The following is an 11,297-nucleotide window of genomic DNA, read 5'->3' on the forward strand; positions in this document are numbered from 1 at the left end:
ATAATCTTGATTTCTATGTAATAAAATGATTAATTTAATAAAAAACCAAAGTATTTATCGAAAAAAACAATTTTTAGAAATAACATTAATTAATAAATAATTTTTCAAAATGATCGTTTATACCGCCATCTATTATAAATAAATCAAAATTATATGCGTGATATTTGGGTTGCCTATTATTTCACAATCTCCTCTTAATGATTTTTAAATCTTTTTATGAATTATTAATTTAATCTATTTTTAACCCAACTCATTTTTTATTCAATTGAACGCAACGATTTAATTAATTTTTATTATTTCGCAAAATATTTCAAATTTTTAACTGTCAAAAAAATCAAAAATACATAACCTAAAATAATTGTCACCGTATAACCTACAAAAAAATTATTACGAATTAATTGAAAAGGATTAAAAAGAAAAATTATATGTTAAAAAGGTGTTTATTTAAAGCTCTAATTAGATAGTTTTGAGCCAAGTTTTCGTCACGTTTAGAAAATGTTCGTATACCATTGCGTTCTAAATAAAGGTTACTTAAAGTTGGGCGCTTTTAAACAAATCAATAAATTCTACAATGGTCCGATATGCGGTAAGCATTTTTCTACTGCCTCAAGGAAGGCAACAACGGTTTTAAAAAGTGTCAATAAATATGAATTGTCACGAATATTGCAAAGAGAGATGTCAGGCAGTAGTAAAGGTCCTCGGCCAAGATTAAAACATTCTGATGTAGCTAGGTTGTTTTCTTTGGCAAAACCAGAAAGATGGAAATTATTAGGTAAATAATATAGACAAGTATAAAAAAATTAATAAAATTAATACACTTTTTAGGAGCTGTTTCATTATTATTAGTATCTAGCACTGTTACGATGGCGGTGCCTTTTAGTTTAGGTAAAATTTTAGATATTATTTATACAAGCACCGAAGAAATTGATGCAGCAAGGGCTAAATTAAACAAAGTTTGTGCAGTTTTGTTAACTGTATTTTTTGTTGGAGCTATATGTAATTTTGGGAGAATTTATATTATGTCAACAGCTGGTAAAAAGAGATATTAAAAGATTTTTCATATCTTACAAGTCGAGTTAATTGTTTGTAGGATATAGAATGACACAAGCTTTAAGATTAAAGGTGTTTTCGTCAGTTTTAAAACAAGAACAAGGTTTTTTTGATACCAGACCAACCGGTGAGCTTGTAAATCGATTATCGGCGGACACACAACTTGTTGGTCAAGCATTAACAGGAAATATTTCAGATGGTTTGAGGTCTACTATTATGGTGTGTGCAGGAACTGGAATGATGGTAATTATTTAAAAAATATATTTTTGGTAATAAGTTGTTTTTAAAAAAATAAGCTACTTTATGCTTATAAATAGAATGGTTCATTTTTGTTTTAACTATAAAGCTAACCTCAATTAACTCATTATAAAGCTCAATGAGCTCTACACTACCTATTGCTATGTTGATCTTTGCTGTCATTGCATAACTGAAGCCACATTTCGATTTGTCTGTTGTAAAAAATCATCAATTTTGGTTCTTTTCATAGTTCAAAAACAGTAAATAGTTCAGTATAACAGTGGTAGACTATCGACAGTAACCCAAGAGCTTTCTTTTTCTTATGTTTCTGAGGGAAAGGTGCTTTGAGCACCAAATCAAATTATAACAAATGTTGTTGGTAATGATGGAATAACAAGACAGATCCCTCTATTAAGTTTTCCAGTCATATTGTCCTATGTTTGTCACATAATAAATTTTTGCCTTGAGAATTCTATATTCTCACTTCCTGTCTTGTACGTCTTTTTAATTTCTTCAGACTCTCGACGCACGCTAAGTACATTTCTTAGTTACCAAGCCCCCCAAACAAATCAAAAATGATGAAACCAGTTAAAAAAAACTCAAGCAAAAGCCCTCTGATCTTCAATTATGAATTTATCACTCAAAATTATGCGGATATTGTTTCATGTATGGCGATTTTGATTGATATTGAGTGATGGAACGGATAGTGATTTTACAAAAAGCCGGATATTCGGCATCCCCTTCGGTCGGATATCCGGTTATCCAGCATATAGTGATCCCTATATTGCCACATCATTGCGATATTTGAATAAAAATAAAATTAATAAGAAAGCTGATAAGATATGTCAACTTATTTGGATCCAAGATACAAAATGAATTTTTTGATGCTGATTTAACTAACGAAGCAACTCTAAAAAGAGGATACTTTAATTAATAATTGGCGATATTTCCACAAGGATCCTTCAAGAAATAAATTTTACAGCGAATTTTGAAAATTATCGATGAAAATTGCAACATCGAAAATTTTATCAAAACTTCAAATTTCATACTCATATTCCAAGAAATCGATTTTATACGAATTTTTAAAACTTAATCGATGAAAATTACAAAATTCGAACAAATTGTCGATTATTTCAAAAACTTATTTCTCAAGAACTAATAGTGATTTTTCAAAACGGCTTGTTGCATTAAAAAGAGGATACTTTAATTAATAATTGATGATATTTCCACAAGGATCCTTCAAGATATGAATTTTATAGCGAATTTTGAAACTTATCGATGAAAATTGCAACATCGAAAATTTATCAAAACTTCAAATATTCTAGTAAATCCATAATCACTGAGGTGTATGATTTAAAATAAGGTAAAAATTAAAAGAGCTACAATATTGGTTTTAAAAATAACCACAAACTTATAGATATATTGTCTAACTTCAAAAGCAAAGAACATAATATTAAATAAAAATGGTGTTTATTCTATTAAATGTAACGAATGTGAGGCATTATACATTGGCCAAACAGGTAGAAAACTCGCAAAAAGAATTAAGGAACATAAAAATACTTCTTCTTCAAATGTCTACCAACATAAAATGGAATTTAATCATGACATCGATTATAACAATGTGTCTCTCCTACACAACTGTAAGAAGGGTAAAAAATTAGACCTTTTAGAACAACTCGAGATAGATAAACACAAACATAAAAATCTAAAATTAATGAATGATCAGCTTTGCTCCATTTACAAACCTTTATACTCACACTTAAAATTCTAGTTTTTAATATATCCGTGAAACTTGTTTTATTCTTTTGTGATTACTCCATTTTAACCTGTAGTGTTGTTCAGTGTCGTCCACTTTACATCTTTATTTCTCGTTATTTTAGTTTTTAAATCATTTTATATTGTGACTTTTATTATTTATTTGACTGTAAGATTACTTATTTTATTTATTTATTTCTATACGCCTTTATTATAATTTCGCTTGTAGATTTAGCTGATGATGATAAGTAATTATCGAAACCGGTACTAAGTATATTTATTAGAAAAATGAGAAAGAGCTCTTTTAATTTTTACCTTATTTTACTTCAAATATTGTTTTCTCAAAAACGAAAAGTTATTTTTCAAAACGAGTTGGTTCATTGGAAAGAGGACGCTTTTATTAACGCTTTGGGAAATTTTCATACTCATATCCCAAGAACTGGATTTTATAGGAATTTTTTAAACTTAATCGCCGAAAATTGCAAAATTCGAAAAAATTGTCGATTATTTCAAAAACTTATTTCTCAAGAACTAAAAGTGATTTTTCAAAACGGCTTGTTGCATTAAAAAGATGATACTTTAATTAATAATTGGCGATATTTCCACAAGGATCCTTCAAGAAATGAATTTTACAGCGAATTTTGAAAATTATCGATGAAAATTGCAACATCGAAAATTTATCAAAACTTCAAATATTGTTTTCTCAAAAACTAAAAGTTATTTTTCAAAACGAGTTGGTTCATTGGAAAGAGGACACTCTTATTAACACTTTGGGAAATTTTCAAACTCTTATTCCAAGAAATGGATTTTATACGAATTTTTAAAACTTTATCGGCGAAAATTGCAAATTCTAAAAAATTGTAAATTATTTCAAAAATTTATGTCTCATGAACTAAAAGTGATTTTTCAAAACGGCTTGTTGCATTAAAAAGAGGATACTTTAATTTATAATTGGTAATATTTCCACAAGGATCCTTCAAGAAATTAATTTTACAGCGAATTTTGAAAATTATTGATGAAAATTGCAACATCGAAAATATCGATACTTTAATTAATAATCGAAAGTGATAACAGTGACAGTTCTGTTAGTAATGAATGTGATGATGAATTACAAGCGAAGAGAAGAAAACTAGACGAAACTGCAACAAGAGAGATTTGTATATCTTATTGGGATTGTTACAATGAGGTTGCTAATGATAAATAAAGTTGTATTAAATGAAAAAAATCCTATTGTGGTTGAACTTGTATATTATCTGCAGTGCCCAACACCTAAAAGAGATACTAATTCCTGTGACTGGTGGAGTACTAAATAATAGGTTTTTAATATCGCGATAGTTGCCGGATATCCGTTCCACCACTAATCAAAAGGACTTCAAAATCAAAACTGGCGATTTTCACAAATAGCGGCCAATTAGCTGTATTTTATTTCTGTTCGACTATTTGGGGTTTCGGTATTGTTTTACGCGAACTATTAATTCCTGAGATTTCTTTGATATGGAACAATTACCCCACACCTGACACCAGAATTTTATTGTGAACCAAAGGGTTCTTGGTTCTTGAGGAAGAAATAGGATGAATAAATACTAATTTTTATTTCGATGTTTTTCTGACAACAGCAACTTAGTTCTATTGATTTCAAATCGTTGGTGTCATGCATGAAAATCAAGTGTTACATTTCATTACATCAGCACATTCAACCGATAGTTGCTAAGTTAAAATAATTACCAAAAAGTAATGAATTTACCAAAGAAAGGGTTGTTCCTAAAACTAGTAAGGTTTCTCAGTTACAGTATCTGCGGTTAATTAATATTTTATCGGTACTTTTTAAAGTTAGAAAGAATATTTCCTACTTCTCAATCGGACTTCTGTTCTGGTTTCAGTTGTACTACGGCTCACTTGGATGTCATTGATAATGTACTTCGTGGAATTGACAATAAATTGATCACTATCCTTGTTCTTTTGACTTTTTGAAAGGATTTGGTACTTTGCAACATCAGCTTACTGGTTGCAATCCTTCAATATATTGGATTATCGCAATCTGCGCTTAACCTTATGCAGAACTATCTTTGCAGCCAATCATAGAAAGTAACTTTTAATGGAGAGCTGTCTGTACAGGGTAAGGTGTACCACAGGGTTCCATACTTATTTTGACCTATTTTGCTTTCGATTTACACTTCTCAGCTGTGTTTGGTTCTGGTTTATTACACATTTCCTATTTCACACAGCACAATAGAGTACGAGTTGGCTCTGATATTTTTGAAGTTGTTGGGAGGTCGAGAAATCTTGGTGTTACTACTGATAGCAAGTTAAGATTTCGATCACGTGCCGGTGACCTTCTGCGTCGGAAGCAGAAACTCCGAACGTTTATGTGATGTGTTGATTCTCTCATTCTTTAATTACGGTGTATTGACAGTGTTCACAGAACGAAGATACAAACAGTTTAAAATGTGTGTGTGTAATGACGTGAAGAACGATTTTTGCTTCACTTTTCTGCTGGAGAAGCACGACTTTTGCAACTATAAGCAATTGTTTTGCGATTTCCCTTTATTGTAAGCAGGTATCACTTCTGGTTTTTTCTTTATTTGTCCTCGACGATTTCATACTTAAATCTGCAAATCTGAGTGCTTTGTAGAGAACATTAAGACGTACCGTTTATCTCTCCAGGAAACAACATTTATTTGTAGCTCTTGCTTTAAGTGCCATGATAAACAAAATGATAAACTAGTCTACCAATTGCCCGTGACCACGGTTTTTTCGAAAACCAGTAATGTCTCGAATGCAGCATCGACTTGGTCATGATCGAGGCGCACTTCTGTTATGAGACATCATGTGCCAAAAAATGAAAATATTGTCCACACATGAAACTTATCCCCGGCCTCAAACTTAAAATAATAAAAATAGCTCCACAGATCTAAAAGTTGGAAACCACCGCTTTGGAGTTTTGTATAGGGTTTTATTAAAGAGATAACCTTTGCGATAGTCTTTTTAAGACTTCGCTGATGTTAGGAACAGAACTAACGTATCAGTATTTCAACCTTGATTTCCAAACTCACTGTCATGGTCGACAACTTACTTTTTTTAAAGGTCCGAATTTGACAAATCGCATGTATATACAGTCCTTGCGATTCCTGTAGTAGAGAGAACACGACTACTTTTGATATACCAGCGATCGCGAGCCTGCAAGATTTCTCGCAATCAGTAAATCCCGGTCGCAGAAGAAGATACGCGAAAAACGTTACAACCTCATTTAGACTCTAGGAATTCCTTTACATCTCTTTCTATCTATGCCGTTTCCACGCAAAGAACGAGATACTGCGAATTTTTTAGTTGGCTTACGATGACATTGATGCTGTTCTTGTCACCTCCTAGTGTTTTCGCGCACACAAAAAAATCCAGGCTATGTTAATGAGATTCAGTATTTCTGGAAAAGTCAGTATAGTAGCGCAAAAAAACTTCTGCGTTGATTTGGGGGCATTCTCTAGATGAAGAGGAAGGCTTTTACAAACATAGGAAGCTCTGGCCGAAGCAATTCTATCATGTCAGTGCTGATAGAGTTTGGCGGTACTTGCCGTTCTTCTCGTGCCGTGTCTCCGATAGTTTGAACTGAAGGCAAACACAAAATTATGTAATGTACTTCAGTATCATTTCAATGTTTATATTTTAAATGGAAGGTTGAACACGGCAATACCTTAAAGCTTCCTCTAATGATTTTAATGCGGGCTCCTACGTAGTCTTTCAATTCAATTCCTTTTTACTTCATCAACCCTATTTTCTTGACAAAACGCTTTGCAACTAAAATCTGAATAGTAGCTTATACATAGTTATAGTCCGTTCATACATAGTTGCGTAACATTACGAAAACATTGTGTTTTTAATGATTAACAATTTCGATTCTCCGAAACCTGTTTTTACTCATAACATCCCTTTCGATAATTCAGGTCAAGTATTGGAACAAAATAAAATTATAATGACACATCCTATTTTTTTGTTATTTCAAAACAATCCAAATAAGGATGCGATTAACCTTTAAATTCATTATTATTAATCTTAATAAATCAATCAATCATAAATATAAATCAAAAATAAAACCGGATTAAATCTTGATTAACACCTCATTAAACCCTAATTAATTATTTAAGATGATTTAGTTATATTTACAAAAAGTTTTTGTTTCACAGTTTTATATGTCCCCAGAGTTAGCTTTAGTTGGTTTGGCAATTGTACCCCCAATAGCGATCGTAGGGGTAATTTATGGCCGTTTTGTTCGTAAAATATCAAAAGCCGTCCAAGACGCCTTAGCCGATGCTACTCAGGTAGCTGAAGAACGCATTTCAAACATCAGAACCGTGAGAACTTTTGGGCAAGAATCTAAAGAGTTAGTTACTTATAAATCTAAAATAACTAAAATTCTTCAATTGGGGTACAAAGAATCTAAAGCAAGAGCTTTATTTTATGGAATGGTAAAATAACTTTATTTAAAAATGTTGTATCAATTTTATTTCAAAAATTGCAATTTTTAGACTGGATTATCAGGAAATATAATAATAATCTCCGTTTTATATTATGGTGGAGTTATGGTATCCTCGAATACAATAACTGTTGGCAATTTATCATCATTTTTACTTTACGCGGCGTATATTGGGGTATCCGTGGGTGGTTTATCGTCGTTTTATTCTGAATTAAATAAATCACTGGGTGCTGCATCGAGATTATGGGAATTAATCGACCGTCAACCAGAAATAGCTAATTCAGGTGGGATAATCCCGCGAAATCCACCGGAAGGACACATTCAATTCACAAATTTAGATTTTAATTATCCTTCAAGACGAGATATTTCAGTTTTAAAAGGATTAGATTTAGAAATCACCCCGGGTGGTACCGTAGCTGTTGTTGGACCAAGCGGTTCTGGTAAAAGCACTTTAGCCGCTTTGTTATTGAGGTTATACGATCCTACGCAAGGTAGTGTTTTATTAGATGGAAAAAACGTTAAAGAGATTAACCCGGTTTGGTTACGAAAACACGTAGGCACCGTTAGTCAAGAACCGATTTTATTTTCTTGCACAATTCGTGAAAATATTTTATACGGCGCTGACAATCCTGAATGCATCACAGAAGAAGAACTTATTCGCGTTGCTAAAGAAGCAAACGTATTAGAATTTGTTGAAAAACTACCGCATAAATTCGAAACGATCGTCGGTGAAAGAGGTGTCATGTTAAGCGGTGGACAAAAACAAAGAGTAGCCATCGCTAGGGCGTTAATAAAAAATCCAAAAATCTTACTTTTAGATGAAGCGACGAGCGCTTTAGACGCTCAATCTGAGTATTTGGTAAGAGAAGCTTTGGAAAGAGTTATGAAAGGAAGAACTGTTTTAACGATTGCTCATCGTTTATCAACTATACAAAACGCCGATGTTATTGCGGTGCTTAAAAACGGAAGTATTGTTGAAAAGGGGACTTATAACGAATTAGTTAATATTCCCGATGGAGCTTTTAAGGAATTAATTAAACATCAAACCTTTACAACGGATGGTTTGTTTAACGAAGAAAGGACTAAAAATGAAATTTCTAGTCCGTTTTAGGGTTTTGAGACAGGTGGGTGTAAAATAATGTGAAAAATCGGGTTTTTGTTGTACTTTTTTAAAAATATATTTTTATGTTACATAAAATTTAGTTTTTACTTGTACCATAACCAACCGGTTCCCGACGACTCAGCATGTCGAGTCTCCAGGCAATCAGTTTCCGACCATATGATTCAAGTCTAGTTTTTTTTGATGTTATTTGTGTCGATTTCGAGTCATTTTGTTACAGTGTCGTTGAAGTAGCGTAACGTTGGTCTACGAGCTCCTAATTCATCGATCGCCTCGTGGTCGCTTCCAATAAAATACCGTCGCGGTATCGTCGCGTGTTAATTAAGATTTCATTAGCTCTTTTTTTGACCCGTATTTTTTGTAATCATGTAACTAACAAGATGTAACATATGTATATAGAGACAAACGTAAGTTGAAAATTGATAAAGTTGGTAAATGGAGTAGGAAAGCAGGTTTGCCGAAATGGATTAATATTTTGGAAAGAAAATATGCGAATAAAACATGTTTGAATTAAGGTAAGCGTATATAAGTTAATATCTATCGATTTTAAATTTGTGCTACGCCTTGTCATGATTGACATAAATATATGAGAAAAGCTAGTTTTTCTTCCGTAATCTACGGTGTGATAGAGGTGAAAGAAAGAGTGAGTTTCATGGTAACGAATTTATGCCATAGGCGAAAACTACGAGTCTAACTCGTGGTAAGGAATTATTATTATTATGATTACTACCATAAGCAAAAACCACAAGTCTGACTCGTTGTGAGGAGTTATACATTTTGCGCAAGTTTAGGCACACGGCTGATCAGCCGAATGGAATGACACGCGAGTGGCTTTCTTGATTACTACGGCCCGTGCAATCGGAAGATAGCGTACTGGCTAAGGGGTTAATACGTGTTTCTTGGAAAGCAGAATTTTTCAAAAACGGTGGTTTTGGCATTCCTTACTTACAATTAGTCTTAGCAGGAACAGTAACCTGCTAAGTGTGTTAAGTTCACAAGTTTTTTCATGTTTTTAGTAAATAAGTATAGTGTCAAAATCATCTTTGTATATATATATACAAAGTACACTTTGTACACTTTGTATATATATGAGGATATATATATTGTATATATATATCCTCATATAGTTCCTTGTTTAGGGATGCTCTATAATCTAAAAAAAAAAAGAAATTTGTAAAATTCTTTCTATTTCAAATACGGCTTTTGCTTTGACTGATTTTAGCCATTTAATGTGCTTTTCGTGTTGTCTATGGCTTGGAATATTTTTCGATCACACAAATAGTTATGTACGATGACAACACAATGCATACATTTTGTCACTGTATCAAACCGGTTTTTAGATGTAAGAATATACATAGTATAAGTATTTGGAGATAGTATATGAATGTCTCTAGGGATAAAACTTCTTTTCAGAACGAATTGTGCACGATAGATCGAGCTTTCTGTCCGTTTTGCTGTTGGTAACAAGAACTTCATGCTCATGGTCTTCCGACCATTGTTCAAACGTTGCGAGCTAGTTATGACAAACCAGAATGACATCGTGTTTCCATGGTGTTATCAAAATGATAGAATTTTTAATACTAAATTAGACGATTCCCATACAAATTCATCATTCATTGTCATTCTGTGAGCTTTTGTTTCCAGGCAAGTTCTTTAAGGAGTTCTTAAGTCGATTTAATTTTATGCAAGTGCACATTTTTAAACATGTTGGTTTCTTGAAATGGTGAAGGAATTTCTGAGCAGTCCCGAATTGTTCTTGTTGGCAATTATAGTTATTAAGGATGTTATTAAGGAAAGTTGCCCCGTACGAACTTGGTATTGTTTAGGTTCTTTTCTGATATGTGGTTTCTAACAGGTTGATCTAACTCGCTCTAACCTCCCTTATACTAAAATTATGGGCATCATTATGCGATCTTATATTGAGTGTTAAGCTTGAATAGGGTTATTTTGACTGCGATCAAAAATAAATTTGGTCTTATGTTAAATGATTTATTTCCACTTCTTTAGAATTGTGGAAGTAAATACCGAAAGTTTCTATATTTTTTTAAGCTTCATTTGTGATTCAATGAAAATAATAACTTTTTTTGTAATACTGTTAGCAAAATCCACCACATCCACGTAATGTAGTCCAAAATACACATTATATCTCGAAATATAGTATCAATTGTCTCTACAGATCATCTATTATAACAAAGGCGTTATGCTTGTGATTATCTGGACGTGTGTACATTTTGTAACAAACATTGTTACTACTGTCTTATCTCGAATGATGATAGAAAAAAATGTTTGTTTCCAATATAAAGCTCAACTGCTCAGAGGTGGGGGATACTTTTATTCACCCCTTATTCCAAATTAATTATACATCATATTATCTAATTATCTCCCAAAATTCCCTCACCACTATAAGAGGAACATACCCTTCCAATCCACCATGGCTTACACAAGTTACTTGGAACACACAAACTGGTGAAATGATTTGCTGAGTATAAAAATTGACAAACCGAACATGATCGTAATATTATACATATAGAGGAGGAGTGAAGGTCAAAATAAAGGTACTGACCATGATTAGGTTATAATTAACCTTGATCTCAAGATGAAGGCCACTTAGTACGATCGTAACCATGAGTGATTTATGGTGTAGGTCAAGGTCATACAGATTCACAC

General features: G+C 32.5%; 2 protein-coding genes across 2 annotated transcripts in view; both read left to right on the forward strand.

Moving 5' to 3' along the window:
* The first annotated feature begins 347 nt into the window (after nucleotides 1-347).
* Nucleotides 348-8,708, forward strand: LOC111424094 (ATP-binding cassette sub-family B member 10, mitochondrial). The gene is made up of 5 exons (XM_023057523.2): nucleotides 348-772; nucleotides 826-1,032; nucleotides 1,091-1,293; nucleotides 7,221-7,502; nucleotides 7,563-8,708. The coding sequence occupies exons 1-5, from the start codon at nucleotides 496-498 to the stop codon at nucleotides 8,619-8,621; spliced, it is 2,028 nt and encodes a 675-aa protein (XP_022913291.1). The 5' UTR covers nucleotides 348-495; the 3' UTR covers nucleotides 8,622-8,708.
* A 191-nt stretch (nucleotides 8,709-8,899) lies between these two features.
* The window catches only part of LOC111424143 (ankycorbin), a 98,621-nt gene continuing 96,223 nt past the window's right edge, over nucleotides 8,900-11,297 (forward strand). Inside the window, exon 1 of the mRNA XM_023057576.2 lies at nucleotides 8,900-9,145. The gene's annotated coding sequence lies outside the window, so the exon portion shown is untranslated. The remainder of the gene's footprint in view (nucleotides 9,146-11,297) is intronic.

Source organism: Onthophagus taurus, chromosome 11 (genome assembly GCF_036711975.1).
Source record: "Onthophagus taurus isolate NC chromosome 11, IU_Otau_3.0, whole genome shotgun sequence".
In the NCBI taxonomy this organism is placed as follows: Eukaryota; Metazoa; Arthropoda; class Insecta; order Coleoptera; family Scarabaeidae; genus Onthophagus; species Onthophagus taurus.

Bases quoted from the DNA above. Each gene is read 5' to 3' on its own strand.
- LOC111424094 (XM_023057523.2), top strand. From the start codon at position 496: ATGTTCGTATACCATTGCGTTCTAAATAAAGGTTACTTAAAGTTGGGC. The intron at 1,033-1,090 runs GTAAAAAGAGAT...AATTGTTTGTAG, and splicing joins TTATATTATGTCAACAGCTG to GATATAGAATGACACAAGCT. The intron at 1,294-7,220 runs GTAATTATTTAA...TTTGTTTCACAG, and splicing joins GTGCAGGAACTGGAATGATG to TTTTATATGTCCCCAGAGTT.